A 19,707-nucleotide genomic window follows, 5' to 3' on the forward strand; every position below is an offset into this window, starting at 1 on the left:
CCCCCCCCGCGGAAGGCTCCCCTCCCCCCGAAGGCAGCGGGGGTGGAGCTGCCGGATGCTGCCCTTTTTCGGCGGGGCTGGCCAAATCGCCGCCTCGCCGGAACGGCAGCGGCAGCCCTCTCTGCCGCGGGGGTCTGCAGCCACCAGGGCCGGATCGAGCCCCTCCGGGCGCGTCCTCTTCGTGGGCCACGTGACGGGGAGCCCCCGCCCTTCCCCCCCCTCCCCCGGTCCCTCAGTCCTTATAAGGGCAGTGACGTCGCGGCATCCACGGGCCGGCCCATAAATACTTGGAGCCGACTTTGCCGTTACCGGGAGCTGCCAGGGATCCGACGGGCGCGCGAGGGGACGGGAGCGCTCTGCCCTCCCGGGGTGGCGGCGCTCGGCTGATGCGGGACCCCGCTGGTTCCAGGAGCCCCCCACCCCCGGGCCTTTGCCGAGCGAAGCATCCCAGCCCGGCTCTGGAGGGGAAGCGCGCCCCGACCGCTCCCCCGGCGGAATAAAGCGGCCCCTGGACCCGGCCGGCCGTCCCCCCCCTCCCAAAATGACCGCCAAGGCGGTGGATAAAATCCCCGTCTCCCTCAGCGGGCTGGTGCACCTGCCCGACGGTCTTTACCCCGCGGAAGACGCAGCGGGCGCCCTGCCGGCGTCGGTCATCGGCTTTCCCGGCGGGGACCAGGGGGGCCCTTTTGACCCGCTGAGCGGTAAGTGGCCCTCCCTGCCCCTACGGCCCCTTCGGCCTTTGCATGACGGGGGGAGGGCAGAACCGGAGGCGGGGGCGTCCACGGGGGGGGGAGAAGGCGCGAGTGGAGGCGGCGGCAGGACTCCCGCGGCCCCCGGCGGGGAGCGGCGGAGCGGCGGACTTCACTGGCCGCTTTCGCTGGAGCCTTTGAAAGCGGCGGCGCGTTGGTCGCCAGCGAGGCTGAACCAGCAAGACACTCCTGGGCGTTTCCGCCCGAGAAGCTGGGACGAACGAGCGGCTTCGAACTAGTAAACGCGTGCCCGGCCTCGGGCCTGGGCCGTCCGGTGATCTGAGCGCGCCAGATCTCTTCGATCCCCCCCACCCGGCTTTCCATCGTGGGCTTTCCAGCCTGGGCGGCCAAGAGAGGCTCGCAGAACTTCAGGCGCTTCTCTGTCGGTCAGAAGCTGAGCGTTTGTAGGATCGGGCGCAGGGAAAGGGCCCCTGCCTGGAGGGCCAACGCACCTCACCGGGCGCTAGGCGGCTAAGCAGGAGAGGAGTCGGCGCAGGGCGGGCGGGCTGGAGAACTTTTTATTTATTTTTTTTAATTTTAATTCCATTTATATCCCGCCCTTCTCCGAAGACTCAGGGCGGCTTACAAGCTTAGCAGTAGCCTTCCTTCTATGTATATGCCTGCTTATTAGGGCTTTCACACCACCACCCCAAGCGGCATTATTACAAAGTCAGCTTAATTGCCCCCAACAATCTGGGTCCTCATTTTACCGACCTCGGAAGGATGGAAGGCTGAGTCAACCTCGAGCCTGGTGGGACTCGAACCTGCACTAATTGCAGGCAGCTGGTGTTACTTAAGGAGGCATCAGCCCACTGCTCCACCAAGGCTCTTAAACCTTCTTAAACTTAAACCTCTCGCCACCGGGGAGGGGGGGGCTGTTTCTGCTTTGGTCGCAAACCTCCCCCACCCCCATCACCCCGCGGAGCTCTCTTGCGAGACCCACGGACGCGAGACCCTCTGCCTGGCCTCAAGCGAAGAGCGATCCTAAGCTGCCCCAGCCAGCGAAGGCTGCGGGTGGGTGCGGGGGTCCCGAGGAGCGCTCCGGATGCGCGGTGGTGACCGGCTTTCTCTTCCCTCCGTCCTCCAGATGGCCTGATCGGCTCGGACATGAGCGACAAACGAGCGCTGGACTTGCCATACGCCTGCAGCGGTTTCGCGCCGCCGCCTCCGCGCAGCCAATCCTTCACCTACATGGGCAAGTTCTCCATCGATCCACAGTATCCTGGCGCAAACTGCTATGCGGCCGACGGCATCCTGAACTTGGTGAGCGCCGGCATCCTGCAGGGAATGGCCGCTCCGTCGACGGCATCCCCGGCCTCCGCTGCGGTTGTTCCATCATCCACCGCCTCCACCGGATCCCCCGGGGGACCCGGCTGCGCCATGGCTCTGGCCGCCGGGGACCTGGAGCATCTGTACTCGCCGCCGCCGCCGCCACCGCCGCCTTACTCCGCGTGCGGGGAGCTTTATCAAGCCCAGGCGCAGCCGCCGCCGCCGTCGGACGGTTCCTCGACCTTCCTGGCCGCCTCGACGGGCCCCTACCCGCCGCCACCTTCCTACCACCACTCCCCCAAGAGCGTGGCGTCGGTGGGAGCCGACGCCGCCGGCCTCTTCTCCATGATCCCGGAGTACGCGGGCTTCTTCCAGCCGCCGCCGCCGCCCTGCAGCCAGCGCGAGTTCCACGGGCCGGCGGAGCGCAAGCCTTTTCCCTGCGCGCTGGACTCGGTGCGCGTCCCGCCGCCGCTCACACCGCTCTCCACCATCCGCAACTTCACGCTGGGCGCGCCTCCGAGCGGACTGAGCGAAGGGCCCTCTTCGGGGACCGGGGTTAGCGCGCGCCTGGCGCCGGGCGCCTACGGGGGTCCGGGCAGCCTGCCCCTGCGCCCTATCCTGAGGCCCCGCAAGTACCCGAACAGGCCCAGCAAGACTCCGGTGCACGAGCGGCCGTACCCGTGCCCGGCCGAGGGCTGCGACCGGCGCTTCTCGCGCTCCGACGAGCTGACCAGGCACATCCGCATCCACACGGGCCACAAGCCCTTCCAGTGCCGCATCTGCATGCGCAACTTCAGCCGCAGCGACCACCTCACCACCCACATCCGCACCCACACCGGCGAGAAGCCCTTCGCCTGCGACTTCTGCGGCCGGAAATTCGCCCGCAGCGACGAGCGCAAGCGCCACACCAAGATCCACCTGCGCCAGAAGGAGCGCAAGGGCGCCGCCGCTGCCGCCGCCGGGTCCGCCCAGCCGCCGCCGCCGGGCCCGGGCGCAGCCTCTCTGCCTTCGTGCGGCGCTCGGACGCGGACGCCCTGAGACCTCGGGCGGCTGGTTAGCGCATCGGCGGGCGGCACCTGGGCCCGCGCTCACCTCCCCCCGGCAGGTAACCGTGGAAGCCGCCGCCGCGCTGCCCCGGGGCTCGCGGGAGCGCTTAGGATGCGCCGTCTGTGGCCGAGGGCTCTTTCCGGAGGGAGCGCAGAGGGCAGCCGGCCAGGGGCGGGCAGGACGGAGGGAGGACCGGTTGCACTTTAGAGGCTGGGAGCCGAGCGGGAGCCCGCAGGACTGGCGCGGCGCAAGACAGGGTGCGCGGCGCGCAACTACTCTTCGTCGTCGGGACGGCTGCGAAAAGCTTTTACTTGAAAATCGGGGTCGGACAGAGAGAGAAGAGAGCGAGTGCAATGGGGCTGGGCGAGACAACGGGCAATATTTATTCCTGGGGAACGGGGGGGGCAAATTCCTGCTTTATAAAGGGTTCATCTCTTTCCCCCCCCCGCCGCCCCCTCTACTCCGCCACAAGTATTTCCCCTTTGCTGTATTTTCCTGCGCGTTCTGGAAAACATAATTAAAAGGGAAGCAGAGGAAGGCGGCCTTTTTTCCCAAAGGCGCCTCTTCTCACGAGAGGGAGAGTCCGGGGTGCATGTCTGTAACTTTTCTGAGCTGTCCTTGGTGCCTTTTTAAATATGTGGACCGTGACTGCATGTTAAGTTGGTTGCCTTATTAATCCCGGGGAAGGCGGGGCGGGGGGGGGGAGAGATGTCAGATTTTAATCATGAAGAGAAGGGGGTCCGCAGAGGTTCTGACCTGGCTGTTCAATAGAGTTGCATAGTTCTCTGTCTTAATATTCAAATTTTTATAAAAAAGATCTATTTTTGTATGCACTGGAGATTGCCCCCCCCCCCAACTGACTTATTAAATGTTGCTTCTGTGGAATATAATAATTAAAAAGAATGGTAAAATATAAATAATTTTTCAGGGTGCAAAAAATGTCCCAGACAATGGTTGAAAAAGAAAAGATTTCATCTAAGAAGACACAACTGCTAACATTGGTTTGTGCTTAAATTGTAAGCCGCCCTGAGTCTTCGGAGAAGGGCGGGATATAAATGGGATTAAAATAAAAATAAAAAAACTCGGGAGCCTTCCCTCCCCAAAATAAGGCAGCATTGTGAATACTGGATGATGGAAATAAATGATTTCTGTAAACTGTGACAACCAGAAGGGCACCATCACATTCTGTCTGTGTTAACTATCTCACACAAGCTCTCCCAATGCACACTGTGCACACACACACACACACACACCGAAACAGAACCTGCTGCAGAGTCCGGGATGAGAGATAAACAAGAGATAAACAAGCAAAGCTTCCTTTCAGGTGAAAAAGGAGAGAGGGAGATACCAAGCTGGGTTATCATGGTTAGCCAACTGATGGCTCAGCAGATGGTAGCCACACAAGCCAGAGGCTACTTTCACAGACCAGGGATTAACTTGGCTTAATATATGCAGACACGGCTTCCGAGTCCCCATCTCCATCTGAGCCATGCACTTCCCATTGTACCTTTCCTGATGCAAATCCCATGAAAGAGCTCCTCCACCACCTTCCGGGCAAAATGGCAATTCTCTCCTCCCCCCTCCCGATTTTAGGGTGAGAAGTCCATTTATTTTTCTCTCTTGAAAATGACCCTGTACTCTCTGAGTCCTTCAGCACTCAGCCAACCACAGCAACTCAGAAAAGGGAGAATAATGCAAACCCAGCCCGGCCTGAGCCTGATCAGACCAGGAGAGGGGACCACCAGGAAATGCCAGGGCTGAAGAAGAAAGCAGGAGTAAGCACTTTGGGAGGATGCCAGGAGCCACATCTGGCCAGAAGCCAGCTCAGTTGGGTGTGTGTGTGTGTGTGTCCCATCTTTGTGAGAGTCACACACTACAGAAAGTCTCCCTCGGATCCAGCCTGGCTCCCAGCGAGAGGCAGTGATAAATGCAATCTCTCCTTTCACAGTCAGAAATGGGAGAGTGCCCCTGCCGAGGGGAGCTACGAGGGAAGGGAAGTTCTTCCTCCCGGATTTGTAAGGCACCCGCAATAGTGCACACTTTCACACTAGACGAAACTCACGCATGGCTTTTGGCAAAGGACAGGCAGAGGTAACCGGGTAACTTTTTCCACCAGGTAACCAGGGACAGTGTCTGTCCAGCACCTGCACATGTGTGGGGGCATTATGCAAGCCACAATTCGGCTTTCAAGATGGGGGGGGCAAGTTCAGCAATTGGGGCAGAGGAGCAGCACCCCCCCATCACCCAGAAGGCACAATAGATGGAGTCCCTCTGAGCATGCCAGGCCCTCCTCCCCTCATAGGTTCCCCTTCAGCCCCATTCGCCCCAGGTAAAGGCAGCTTTGCGCTGGCTTGTCTCACACAGCCATCCCGCCCGCCCGCCCCCCCCCCGCCTTCCCAACGTGGTGCCGGCTGCGCAGTGCCAAACTCAGGAGTGCCGGTCAGCTTGGGGAAGGCTGGCTTAGGCTGGTGTGGCAGGAACACTCAGGGGGTCAAGCTCTCAGGCCAAGACGCTCCTGTGGATCCCGGAGAAAAAGGACCACCCCAGGCGCTGATCGAGTTTCTGGATCTAGTTGCGCTTGGTCTGAGCGCAAAGGATTTCCCCTGGTTGCAATAAATAGACCTGGTGCTCGCTGCGGGGGTGGGGTGGGGGCGGCCCATGACTCACTGCTGTTCCACAATTTCAGGCAAGCTAATTTGAAGCAGGCTCTGGAAACAAAGCCCCAGGTGCGGAGCAGTTCTGATGAAAATTGCTTTAAAGAGCACGATACTACAATGCCGGTCTCGGTCCCTGATTCTGAACAGCACCCGGATTTAAAGGCCTTTGAATTGGGTCTCTGAGGAAAGAGAGGATCTGGGAACGGCCCTGACTCGGTGAGCCTTTCAACGTGTTTTCCTAAAGCCAGGAATTTCTCCAGCTTGACTTGTTCCCCACTTGGCCTTTTGAGGTCTCTCAAGGGCGCATTCATCGCTGTCCCCTAATCCGATCCATCCCCTTTGCTGCCGGTGGTCTTCGTTTTCTTTCAACCAAGCGTGGTGAGCTTCTTGGTCTCTGAAGACATTACTACTATGTCTCACAGTCAGCCAGATGTCTGGTCTGGATTTGGCATGTTTCTCCACCTACCAAGACCTTCCCAAAGACCTGGGATAGGCAGATGTTTATTGTTGTCGTTGTTGTGAAATGCTGTAGGCATTCTGTAGAACTCATTGGGGTATGTGGATCATTCCGGACCATTTATTCCATTGCTAGACATCTCCATCCTGGAAGAACTGATTGCTCACCGGATCGAAAATTTGGCAGGATTCTGGAGTAGCAGATTGAAGGAAGGGCCAGTTGCCACATTAACACAAAACGGTGATGAAGCAACTCCCTTCCTTGATCCTCTCCAGATGCAGCAGCTGGAATTGAGGCACCCCGAGAGCATCACTTCTCTTCTTCTCCTCCACCCTGCACTAGAGAGATCTCCCAGCAATGATGAGGTCAGGGCGTGTCCTCCTTAGGGAGGGGATGCAAAATCCAGGTGCGTTCTTTAAGAGTGACCAGTCTAAGATGAGGAAGCCACCTTACATTCCTGGTTTGTTTTAAATTAACCTCTGACCGTGCAGTTGTACTCATTATGCTGACATGCATCAGTACCAATTTTTTTTTAATTTTTATTTTTTAATCCCATTTATATCCCGCCCTTCTCCGAAGACTCAGGGCGGCTTACAATCTAAGCACAAATCAAATGTGCTTAGCAATAGCCTTCATTCTATGTATATGCCTGCTTATTAGGGCTTTCGCCCCCCTCCCCAGGCGGCATTATTACAAAGTCAGCTTAATTGCCCCCAACAATCTGGGTCCTCATTTTACCTACCTCGGAAGGATGGAAGGCTGAGTCAACCTTGAGCCTGGTGGGACTCGAACCTGCACTAACTGCAGGCAGCTGGTGTTACTTAAGGAGGCATTAGCCCACTGCTCCACCAAGGCTCACTAGATCATTCTTTTGGTCTGCCTTCCTTTCGTTATACCAATGAACTGGTCCTTACTGAGACCTTAAGGGGGGCATGGAGGCCTAGTGGTTCAGATGTTGGCCTTGTCAACCAAAGGTCAGCAGTCCGAGACCCAAACGTCACGCAGTGGGGTAAGCTTCCCATCCTTGACCCAGCTCCTGCCAACTTAGCAGTTTGAAAGCATGCAAATGCAACCAGCAATAGCACTTAGAGCTTAGTGCTTCTCAGTCCTTTCTAAGTGGTTTAGAGTCAGCCTATGCCCCCCCTACCCCCTGCAACAATCTGGGTCCTCATTTTACAAGCCTCAGAAGGATGAACCTTGAGCCAGTCAGGATTGAACTCCTTGCAGTGGGAATGCAAATTAGCCTGCAATACCGCATTCTAACCACTGCACCACCACAGCTCATAGCGTAAATAGGTACCACTTCGGTGGGAAGGTAGCAGCGTTCCATTGGCCTCAGTGTATAGCCATGCTGGCCACATGGCCATGGAAGCGTCTTCGGACAACACTGGGTCCCTCAGCTAAAAAACGGAGATGAGTAGCGCCCCCTAGAATCAGACATGACTGGACAGGGGAAAACCTCTCCTTTTATCGAGACCTTAAATAAAAATGTGTCAGCCAGTCATAGCGATATTTAGATCCATATACCTTCTCAATCCCTGAATTCCACTGGACTGCTACTTTCAAAATCCAGAAAGTAGGAAGTGAAGAACCAGCTTCCCAGGAACTTGCCCGACACTGTTCTTGCAGCTTCCCCGCTCTTCTGCATCTGGAAGGCTAAAAGGAAACTTTGTTCAGTTGCAGAAGCAGGACTTCTCCTCACTACGAGTGGCTGTTTCACGCAACTTGCCTATCGGTGGGTCGCCTGGTTGTCCCCTCGCCCTTTGCCAAGTTTGCACAGCACTTTGGCTCTAACGCTGGGCTTGGCCTGATGTGTGAATCCAGTCACGAAAGGCCAAATCCAAGTTGTTAAATCGATTTGAATGAGTTTGAAAGGGTTGAAGAAAAAAAGTGATTCTAACGTAGTCTTGTGTAGATGTATAGAGTGCTACTTGTGAGAACCTTGGGACCAACCCTTGGAGAGGAAGCAGATGGCACGTCTGAAAAGGCTCAAAATCATTCACCTTCACAGGTCAAAATTTCTGCTTTAGAAGCCTGCAATTTGGGGTCGGTTTCAAAGATATCACTGCTGTTGAGCAAGTGCAAATTCATTTTGCAAAAAGGGAAGAGCGGTGTTTGTGGGCACAAGCACGAAAGAAAAGAAAAAAGAAGGAAGGAACGAAGACTACATATTTAACAGGCTGGCCCATAAAATTAAAGGAACTAAAAGGCTACTACAGCAACGTTATGTTTATTTAGCAGTCAGAACAGGCTTTAAAAGTTTCCTAGAAGATCCTTTACTGGCTTTTAAGATCATGGACAGACTTTTTATTCTGGGGACAATATGAGGTACACAATTTTAACTTGCTCTTTTCAAATTGTCTTTCAAGTATTTAAACTGCTTTTGCCTTTTTTTGCAATCACTGCACTGGTTTGGGCAAATATAAACATTTGAGATAAACAGAAGCAACAAGTTAAGTCCTGCGGCATCCAGCAGGAAATGCTTAGGCTTCAGACACGCAGTTCCTCAGAAGGAGGAATTTCCACTGAGCTCAGCAGCCTCCACAAAGTGGAAAATGGTCTCGGTGTCCTTCTAACCCATCGTCCCGCTTGGAAAAGCAGAGTTCAGCGAAGCCCATCAGATTTAACAGGCACTATATCACACCGGTCACATCCTGGAGCCCCTCAAGGTTTGTAGACATATCCAGACTTGAACATTTCATACGGGGGAGCAAAAATGTATCCTTGCTGAGTTTTAAATGGTTTTGATGCTTCTATAACCGGAAAATCTCCTCCTCCTTATTCTGCTGCGCTAACAGAGTGCAGCCCAGATCTGAATGAATGTTTTTTGATGAAGAAAAATACAATCTCTGCAAAGAGAAAACTCACACTTCAATGTTTTGCCTAGTACTTTTCTTGCAGAAAAAGTCTGTGGTATTGGCAAGTTGCCCCAGTGCGATTTCCCACCACTGCAGGTAGTTGGGTAGGTGGCATCATCCTTGGATATCGTTCGATGTAACAAAATGACTTGAATGTGCTGTAAAGAAACTGCAGCTTTATGGGGGATCAAATTGGATGGTAAGGCCCTGCAGGTGTTCTCAGATAATACAAGGCATGCATTCACTAAGATAAGAATGAGAAACTATAGGAAAAGTATACCTATCAGTTATAGAACGAGACCTCTTTTCTTGGCAATGTGTAGGGCGTGATCTCGCTGTAAGCTGTGCAACGTCTGAATTCCGTTCAGCAAATCTTCCACGGATATTTAGACCTGGGCTCGTCTACTATTCTCCTTCTTAGTGCCAATAAATAAACGTTTCGCCGTGGAACAAAAAAGTAGACAGGAATAATTCCAGAATGGCACTAAGATCAAAGGGCTGAATTATTCTTGCCACTCAGTAAGAGACACCAGGCTATTGAAAGGTTACCTGAACTGGCCTTGTGGCCTTCGGGAAAACGCTGTTCTGGAACAGACCCATTATTCTAATTTACCATGGCACAAAAATTATTTTTCTTTCTCCAGTCGAAATAGTCACGAGTGAAGGGAGCTCCATTGCCTGAACTTGCTCAGGCTAAGCTAAGTTTACTCTCTATATATATAGTCCCTGCCACCCACCAGCAGATATAGGGGAAGAGACCCCCTTTCCCCCCACCTGAAGCCGTCTCCCAATATGGTCCTAGGCCGGACAGTGGAGAAAGGAGGACCAGAGGTCTGGATGCAGGAGGGAACACGGCTCCCCTCAAGCCAGCCTGGATGGCAGGCAGCATCTTGCTTGGGGGGCTCAATCAAGCCCTCGATCCCCAGGAAACTCTCTCCATTGAGGCTCTCATTCCGCCAGTCGTGGTTTTACTCTCCAGTGAAATACAGCTGCTCTTGGGTTTAGATCAATACAGTGCTGAGATGTAACAGGTCTTGGCTCTCCTTTGCTCAAAAAAGACCAAAGGCCGATAGCAATAAAAACACCAAACATTCAACTTGTTTTCCAAACTTAATATTATCTCATCTTTGTGCTATATTAATGTAAACATCTCTCTCCATTGGCTGAAAGTGGCCGAATGACTCCCAAGAAACTCAATCTGTATTAAACTGTAAGCCGAATCCCCACCTCATCTACGGTGCTTCTGTTTAACCAGCCTACATTAGTATTACTTCTGCCCACAAAAGAACCATTTTAACTTTCAAAAGCTTAACAGTCACAACTGATGGAGGCAAACAGCTGACACGGAATAATATAAAGACAGAAGCCTTGCAGCCACTGGCCCCTCCGGTGCTGCAATCAATCATCCATTAAAAGGGAAATTGGCTTCAGAAGCCACACTGTTTTCCTCCATGAGTTTTCAAAGTATTTCCAAAAACGGAAATGTTCCTTGGCGGAATCGGAGAGCAAATCAGGAAAGCGAGGGGATGGAGGGTCCTTTCGGGGGGGGGGGCGCCCTGTCTTCAGATCCACAGAATCTTCCTTGTGCTCCCCAGCACCCGGTAAAGAAGGAGGCATCCGAGCGAGGCTCTTTCTTGGCTCTTCTTTTTAATACGCGTCGTGCAAAAGAACTCGACCCAGAGTAAAAAAAAAACAAAACAAAAAAACGGGGGGGGGGAGTCAGGAGGGCGGAGGTCCCAGCGCCGAACCCAGCAGACAGTCCGGCCGAGCGTCTTCCCGGCAGCCTCGCCGTCCGTCCGTCCGTCCGTCGAAGGCGGGCCGCTCAAGGGCAGACGCGGGGGCCCGGGTAGGGCTCCCCGCCGCACCAGAAGTCGGCCGCCTGCGGCGTCTCCAGCAGCCAGAGCGGGGCGGGCGGCGTCGGGAGGCTCTGTCCGTCGGGCAGCCGGTAGTAGTGGCAGTCGCGGCCGCGGGCCGGGTCGTAAGGCGGCGCCAGGATGTCGAGGAAAGCGGCGGGGCCGCCCTCGGCCGCGATCTGGTGCAGGTTGTCGCGCTGCGGGGAGAGCAGGCAGGGCGGCGCGGCGGCCGTGTAGAGGCGGTGCGAGCGCAGCAGGGCGCGCAGGCGGCGGGGACGGGCGGCGGCGCTGCAGGCGTCCTGCGGGTCCCCTCCGCCGGGCAGCGCTTCTTCCTCCTCCTCCTCCTCCTCCTCCCCGGCGTCGAGGCAGGCGATGCGCAGCGTGCCGTAGAGCACCTTGAGCAGCCCCTGCATGCCCGGGTGGTCGTGGAGCGGGATGCAAGCGCCGGCGCGCAGCACGAAGACGCCCATGCTGAAACGCGCCGTCTCGCAGATGTGCATGTAGCTGACCGGCGGCTGGCGGGAGCCCGGCACGGCGGAGGGGCCCCGCGGCTGCAAGCCCAGGTCCTCGGCCCGCACTTGCCCCAGCAGCTCCCGCAGCCGTTGCAGCTCGCCCGGCGCCTCGCCCGCTCCCGCCCCGAAGGTCGCCCGCGCTTGCCGGGCCACCCGCTGGATCAGCGACGACGCCGCCGCCATCTTGTCGCGGGGCATCCCGCGCGCCTGCGCCTGGCGACGGCCGCGCTCTGCGCAAGCGCCCCGCGCGGGGAGCGCCGGGAAGGCGCCCCTCCCCCTCCCCCGGCACGGGCTCTCGCACTCTCTCTCTCTCTCTCTCTCTCTCTCGGGTTGGCAGCTGGGCGCCCGCGGGCGCCTGCCGTCCGGCTGGCAGAGAATCGGCGGCTGCGGGTCTTCCGACGGCGGGAGTTGGGCTCGGGCGGCCAAAGACACGCTGGGACCCGCTGGGCCGGAGGAGGGGGGAATGGGAAAAGCTGCCAGATGAATATTTGTATGTTATACGTAAGGGTGTTGTTGTATATCAGGGGTCTTCAAACTTGGCCCTTTTATGACTTGTGGACTTCAACTCCCAGAATTCCTCAGCTAGTGTGCCTGGCTGAGGAATTCTGGGAGTTGAAGTCCACAAGTCAAAAAAAGGGCCAGGTTTGAAGACCCCTGTTGTATATGCTATAAATGTGTGTTATGTATGTCTACACTTTGAGAGCAAGGAACTAAATTTCATTTTTTTTTCTGATTTGCATAGGATTTATTTCTATTCCTTCCCTGATAACGAATTATCTCAAGGCGATCCACAGAGAAGACGTAAACAATTCCCAATCTGAAAACTAATAATAATGACAGCAGGTAAAGGTAAAGGTTCCCCCGCACATGCGTGCTAGTCGTTTCCGACTCTAGGGGTCGGTGCTCATCTCCGTTTCAAAGCCAAAGAGCCAGCGCTTGTCCGAGGACGTCTCCGTGGTCATGTGGCCGGCATGACTAGATGCCAAAGGCGCACGGAACGCTGTTACCTTCCCACCGTAGTGGTCCCTATTTTTCTACTTGCATTTTTACGTGCTTTCGAACTGCTAGGTGGGCAGAAGCTGGGACGAGTAACAGGCGCTCACTCTGTTACGCGGCACTCGGGATTTGATCCACCAAACTGCCGACCTTCTGATCGACAAGCTCAGTGTCCTAACCCACTGAGCCACCGCGTCCCTAATGACAGCAACAACACAACAAAACAAAGCAGAGTCTAAAAGTCTGCATTGAGCAATATGGTAGGTTCAAAAATTATAACAGTTAAAGCAATGAAAATATCCTAACATTTTAAATGGTTGGTCAATTAAAAATAACTCATTGATCTGCTGTAAAAAAAATACAATTAGATGAGTATAGGCAGAGGTATCTAGAATAGGACTGCATAACTGAAGGTTAACTATTGAGAAAGCCATTTGTCAAGTAGCTGTTGTGTTAAGAAGTCCTAGAACTGGAATGAAGAGAATGTCAATAGGTGTGGTGGAATGTAGTCTGGATTCCCAGAAGGAAGCGGGTGCATTCCAGAGGAGCAAGAGACAGCAAACCTCAGACAGACTGGTTGGGAGGAAGAGGGCCATTTCATTTTTAATGTGTGCCATTGTGCCCACAGTAAAAAAATGACAATAAAGGTTATCTATCTTATCCAGTGCTTTTTTTGTAAAAGAAAAAGGTGCCGGAACTCACACGTCATACAACCCACCTTCTTCTACCCTACAAGGTTCCATCCAAAAAAGGTGCTGGAACTCCGTTCTGAGTGTTCTATGACAAAAAAAGCCCTGATCTTATCTATCTAAGATATCTAAGATGTGCGGCGAGTCTCGAAGGAGAAACGGTGCATAAATGGCGTGGGGAGGGGGAGGGAGGGAGGAAAAGGACAAAACCGAGAACGGGACAAAGTTTTGGCGATGCTGAACTGAATTTCAGGCACACTGCAAAAATTCTGTTATAAATTCTACCACGTTTAAATAAAGCACTGGAGGTCTTGCTCGAGAAGGCCGACCGGATCCTCGGTGTCTCCCTGGGACTCGTGGCGCGTCCCACCCGAGAGCCTCCCGTGGGGCTGCGTGGCCGCGACCCACAGCCGCTCTTCCTCCAGACTCCGGGCCAGGGTGGAGGGGGGCGGAGGGGGCGGAGGGTCCACAGAGAGGAAGATCCCTGCTGATCCCCTCCCGAAGGGGGCTCGGCTCCAGCAGTTTTCTCTCTTGGGTTGGCTTTCAGTGGGAGAAGAAAAGAGAAGGCCCGGCACGTGAAAAGAAGAGAGGAGGGGGCGAAAAGGAATACCCTACCGTCTCCCACCCACCCCCAACCCCGGAGGGGGCTCAGCCCTTTTTCCTGCTCTTCGCTCTTTTCCTAGTCAGGTTTCAACCAAGGCTTCTCTTCGCTGTACTGATGTCCCGTCTCCGCACAAACACACACACACACACACGCTTCTCCAAGCCGGGGTCTTGTTGACCGAAGGAAGCATCTTCACGCTCTCCTATCCTGGTCAGCTTTCTTGAGCTGCTCCTCCTCTGCTGGGTTTTTCACTGCCCGCTGCTTGGGGGTTGGGGCTGAAGAGGAGCAGCAAGCAAATCTTCTGGTCTGGGGCAAGCAGACACGGTGGGGCCAGAGGGAGAAATAAAATGAGGGATTTTGTGGGCCCAGAGAGGCTCCCCTCGGTCGAGTGAAAGGGATTTCTGCTCCTTTTAATCAAGATCTGATGGTTCGGAATCATTCGGACCCAACACACTACACTGACTTATGGCTAGTAATTTGTTTATTTTTTTACTAGTATCCCATCTTTATTATTTTTGTAAGTAACTCATGCAGATGATACCACTCTAATGGCAGAAAGTGAAGAGGAACTAAAGAGCCTCTTGTTGCGGGTGAGGAAGGAGAGTGCAAAACTTGGGTTGAAACTTAACATTAAGAAAACCAAGATCATGGCATCCGGCCCTCTCAATTAGATAAGGGAAATAGATGGGGAAGAAATGGAGGTAGTGACAGATTTTATTTTCCTGGGCTCCAAGATCACTGCAGATGGGGACTGTAGCCAAGAAATTAAAAGACGCTTGCTCCTCGGGAGGAAAGCCATGACAAATCTAGACAGCACACTAAAAAGCAGAGACATCACCCTGTCAACAAAAGTGCGTATAGTCAAGGCTATGGTCTTCCCAGTTGCAATGTATGGCTGTGAAAGTTGGACCATAAAAAAGGCTGAGCGCCAAAGAATTGTGGCCTTTGAACTGTGGTGGTGGAGAAGACTCCTGCGAGTTCCTTGGACTGCGAGGCGATCAAACCGGTCAGTCCTAGAGGAGATCAACCCTGACTGCTCTTTAGAAGGCCAGATCCTGAAGCTGAAACTCAAATCCTTTGGCCACCTAATGAGAAGGAAGGACTCACTGGAGAAGAGCCTAATGCTGGAAAAGGTGGAGGGCAAGAGAAGAAGGGGACGACAGAGAAGGAGGTGGCTGGATGGAGTCACTGAAGCAGGAGGCGTGAGCTTAAATGGACTCCAGAAGATGGTAGAGGACAGGAAGGCCTGGAGGAACATTGTCCATAGGGTCGCGATGGGTCGGACACGACTTTGCAGCTAACAACCACAAATAACTCAAGGCGACAAACATATCCAACACATCCGCCTCCTCATATCTTCCCCAGAACCAAAACCTTGTGACGTGGGTTGGACCGAGACAAGGGCGACTGGCCCAAGGTCATCCAACTGACTTTCATAGCTAAGACATGAGCAGGTGGAGAGGAAAGTGCCCTGGCCATATTGAGGGACTGGACTTTGTGTCTGTCATTAACCACCTCAAGTGTTATTTCACAGCAGCCCTTGAGAAGCATTATGGGGCTTCATAATAATAACAACAACAACAACAACAACAACAACAATAATAATAATAATCAGAACAGAGCTGTAAGGGACTTTGGAGGTCATCTAGTCCAACTCCCTGCTCAAGAAGAAGAGCCTATATCATTCCGGACATATGGCTGTCCAGTCTCTTCTTAAAAACTTCCAGTGTTGGAGCACTCACAAATTCTGGTGGCAAGCAGTTCCACTGGTTAATTGTTCTCACTGTTAGGAAGTTTCTCCTTAATTCCAGGTTGCTTCTCTCCTTGATCAGTTTCCATTCGTTGTTTCTTGTCCTGCCTTCTGGTGCTTTGCAGAATAAGGTTGAACCCCCCCCCCACTTCTTTGCGGCATTATTTGTGGAACAAAATCTCCCTTATCAGCTACTGTTTCATCTTTGTGTGTGTTTTCAATTCCTTCATTTGCAAACACCCCCCCTGCGTAAATTGCCATTTTCTTTTCAAAATAGTTGCTTGCAAATAACTGCAAAAGGCTTGACTTCCTTTTGCAGTCCTGGTGCAGATGTGAAACAGTGATATCACTTCATCACTGGGAGGGTGAGGAACTATTTCCTTGAAGTTTATGAATCACTTCTTTGGTAATGACCTCCATAACAGATGGAAAGCTAAATGCCGACCTCAGAGATAAACAAGATGACTTAGTCTTCTCAGACAATAATGCACAGAACCCAAACATTTAGCAGAGAATGAAATGGTGAAGTTAGACTGGCATAACTTTGCCTTGTTCTGATCATTTAATCGGCAGATCTCCTTGGTGGGAAATTCTTATACTTCTAGCATTGGCAGCAGCCATAAAAATGGGGTTTTCTACAGTTGTACAGCCAACGATTTATCTCTTGCTGGCATACTACAATAGTGGGCAATTACTGAAAAACCTGCCCACCTGTTCATTGCACTTCCACACTGGCACCACAGGAACCCCCCCCCCCCGCCTTCTGTCCTGCAGGCCCTCTTGGCTCAGAGGGGAGACATTCTCCCCACTGAGCCCGGCACACCTACGGTCTCTCTCCGGGGCAGGAGGAAGCTTGTGCTGTACGGTTGTGAGAACTGGCAGCTCAAACTCTGAATCATTGGAGATTCACATTTAAGGGCCATGTTTGTGTGTGATGGGCAATATGACAAATACTTAAATTCTGAAAGGGTTTGCTGTAGCAAAATGTCCAATCCCCAAAGATGCTCGTGGCTGGGTGTCCAACAATGCCTTCTTGATCTCTGGCATTCGTGCTGGTTTGGCTGGCCAGAGAGGCTGACCAATGGCTCCAGACCAAACACCTTAGTCTCTTAGAAATGGTGGAGCACCCCGCAAAGCCCTGGGTTTTGTAGATTACATCTCTCGAAGTTTACTGTTTTTAAAATTAAGAAATTTTACAAGTTTAAATTTCCTTCCTTGACCTCTGAAAGGGTCCTGGGGGACCCACTGAGACCCATTGTTCGAGAGGATGGTCAGGTTTCTTTGAGGGAAGGCGGGTCAGCAGGCTGAGGGAGGTGGCTGGGCTCACGTCTGGGCCCACGTCTGTCTGGATGAGGCCTGCTTATGGGCGGGATGACCTCCATAGGGCGAGAGAAGGAGGAACAACCATCCCAACAAGGCCCCTTGGCTCTCTGTGGGGTCCCTTGAGCACCACTGGGGACAAGCTTAGGATGGCTCCGCTCGTACCTGCAGCGCACCCCACAGCCCCAGGCGTTTCCACTTCAGGGGTCTCTGGGTCCCCTCTTTTCCCAGTCTTGCTGTGGAATTACTGCCCGGGGTCACTCTTGCTCCTCGGGTAGAAGCTGGAATCCCAGCATTCCCGGAATTGTGTGGCGGAGGAACGAGCAGAGTGGCTGAATGTCTGCTGAGCACCATTGAGGAAGCCCCTTTGGGATGGGCAGTAAGGTTTGAGCAAAACATTTGAGGGGCTGGTTGAGGGGCCACAAAGCTTCCACCCAGCTACCCAAGGGGCTCCCAGCCTCACACGCATCTCATCAGGAGCCCTGACGGAGGAATATTCCCAAGGTTGAACGTGGCACCGAGGCTTCCTGGTCTCCACAAAGAGCAAGGAAGCGCAGATGCCCGGAGGGGCCATCCCATCATTGGCAGGAAGGCAAAGGTCATTCTGCTGTTTCTGAAAGGGAGGGGAAATAAAAGGGGTGGGTGGGATTCTGCCCAGGAAAGGGGGGAGGGGGAAATCATCACCTCCCTTTTTCTCTGGAGGTTTTTCCCGGGTCCTGAGATTTTTTTTGGGGGGGGGTATGGAAGGCTGCCGGGGGAGCCCCTCCTGGGTGCAGCGGCCATTGGTTGGTGGAGCATCTGGGCCGTTTCTATCTTCCGGGCACTGGAGGGTTTAAGGAAGTTTTGAACTGCCTCCGTCCCCAGAGACCCCCCCAGACCCTCCTAATAATCGGGAGCTGAAGACGGCTGGGGCTAAACCAGGGCAGGGTGGGCAGAACACCAGAGCAGCTCAAACCCTGCCTGGCAGCTCCTTCGCTCTCACTGAGCGGCAATGTTTATGGCTGGGGGTCTTCAGCGGGTGGGCCTGTGTGGGAGGGCAGTTGGAGCGCCTTGGAAAACAGGTGTTCTTAGGCTGTTCTTGGGCACCAGTGATGAGCCCAATCTGGACCTTATCAATCAATCGTAGCTCTTTGATTAGGACACAGCTGTCTGCTCTGGTTGGAATGGCCCTTGCATCAATTCCCCAGAGAACATTGGGGGGGTGTTGGGGGCAGGGGGCGCCATGCCTGTCTCGGGCTGCTGGAACGGGGCAAGCGAGGGGCTGGCACAGCCTGCGCTGCTGATTGCAGCTAGGGCTTCTGGGTGGGTTTATTTATTTACTTATTTATTCGATTTATGTAGCCAGCCCTCCCAAACCTCTGGGCTGCAAACCACCCCAGGGCAAGGCTGCAGACAAGGGCAGGGCCGGTGGGGGGGCTTCCTGGAGAGGGGGGGGGTTGTTTCAGGCCGTGACTCAGGGAGTAAATATGGCCGCTTTCCTGCCGGCTTTTGGGACAGATGACTCAAAGGCCGGAGGAGGGACTGAGGTCAGGCCAGCAGCCAGAGGTAGCCTGATTGACAGAGAGTAGAAAGTGCTTCCTTGCTCACTTGGGAGAGGGGAATTTTTGTCTCCTGCCCCCTTTTAACGCTGCATTTTTTGCTGGGCTACTGAGTTTATTTATCCCAGATCACAACCTCTGTGGTTTCTCTTACAAAACTGCACCATGTTCGTATATCGTTTAGAAAAAGGAAGCAAATGAGGGGTTATATTTTTTTTTGTAGTGCAAGGGTTTAAAACTTGAGTTAGAAATTAATAGTATTTCTCCACTTTTAAGCATGGGGTGCCTGATCATTTGTTTTCAGCACCCAGAACATCAGCAATTATTAGTCATGGCTAATTATAGGTGTCTCCGCTGTGCCCTGTGATTGCCCACGCAATATTTGAGCAGCTACATTTTGTCCGCAGAAGGGTGCAGGGGAAGGGGCTGCTCTGGATAAAGCCCACCTCCCCTTTTTCCACCTGGGATGCCCCTCCACCATTTGCGATGCAAATGCTGCACTTATCAAGCCTTGTGACCGCCTGAGGCGGCCCATCCTGAAGGCCAGGACCCACCTCCACGTTTACTGGTTTCTATTCCTTGTCAGCCGAAGGACAGGCGGGATTAGGAGCACCAAGGGCCGCGTCTGTGAGGAAAGGAGAGCCCCCCACACGGTGTGTGTGTGTGTGTGTGGGGGGGCTATTCTGAGCAAAAGGAGAGTGTAAAGTCGTGTGCTTCACATAGAGACGGACACAGAGCTGGGGTAAAGATGAGTTTATTCTGAACAGAACGAACTGGGGAAACAGGGAAGCCTGGCGTCTATTTGTACCTGCCCAGGTGGATGGCATCCAATCAGTTCAAACCTGGGCTTCCTGCCAGTGCAGGTGACAATGGGTGTAGATCCTGGCTTCCCACCAGGCTGACCATGCCTGGGGCTGTCAACAGCTTAACTCATTAGGCTTATCCTGAGTGAGCAGTCATCGCCCGGAGATGTCCAACCCCTCTGCTGATCTGCACCATCAGCCTCCTGCTGTGCTGTCCTTTGTGTATGCTGGGAGGCATACACTGCAGAGAGGGCCGCAGAGAAAGGTCGGGCAACCCAGCGCAGCCTTTTCTGTGGAGGGAGTTCAGGCAGTCCTCGATTTATGACCACAATGGAGCCCAAAATTTCTGTTGCTGAGACATTTGTTAAGTGTTGCTCCATTATACAACCTTTCTTGCCACAGTTGTTAAGTGAATCACTACAGGTTAATAATATGGTTGTTAAGTGAATCTGGCTTCCCCCCTTGACTTTGCTTGTCAGAAGGTTACGTGTTTACATGGTCCTGGGACACTGCGGCAGTCATAAATATGAGTCAGCTGCCAAGCGTCTGAATTTTGATTGTTTGACCGCAGGGATGCTGCAGTGGTCGTAAGTGTGAAAACTGGT

The 19,707-nt window shown here is 53.8% G+C and overlaps 2 protein-coding genes across 2 annotated transcripts; one reads left to right on the top strand and one right to left on the bottom strand.

Moving 5' to 3' along the window:
• Nucleotides 1–541: 541 nt before the first annotated feature.
• Nucleotides 542–3,056, top strand: EGR2 (early growth response 2; the record flags this gene model as incomplete). Its single annotated transcript, XM_081329137.1, has 2 exons — nt 542–701; nt 1,837–3,056. The coding sequence occupies 2 exons, from the start codon at nt 542–544 to the stop codon at nt 3,054–3,056; spliced, it is 1,380 nt and encodes a 459-aa protein (XP_081185263.1).
• Nucleotides 3,057–10,665: 7,609 nt separating this feature from the next.
• Nucleotides 10,666–11,615, bottom strand: ADO (2-aminoethanethiol dioxygenase). Its single transcript, XM_081330140.1, has one exon. The coding sequence runs from the start codon at nt 11,598–11,600 to the stop codon at nt 10,860–10,862; it is 741 nt and encodes a 246-aa protein (XP_081186266.1). The 5' UTR covers nt 11,601–11,615; the 3' UTR covers nt 10,666–10,859.
• Nucleotides 11,616–19,707: the final 8,092 nt, after the last annotated feature.

The sequence above is a fragment of the Vipera berus genome, assembly GCF_964194415.1.
Source record: "Vipera berus genome assembly, chromosome: 5".
Classification (NCBI taxonomy): domain Eukaryota; kingdom Metazoa; phylum Chordata; class Lepidosauria; order Squamata; family Viperidae; genus Vipera; species Vipera berus.

Coding starts and splice junctions, on each gene's coding strand:
- ADO (XM_081330140.1), bottom strand. CDS start 11,600: ATGCCCCGCGACAAGATGGCGGCGGCGTCGTCGCTGATCCAGCGGGTG.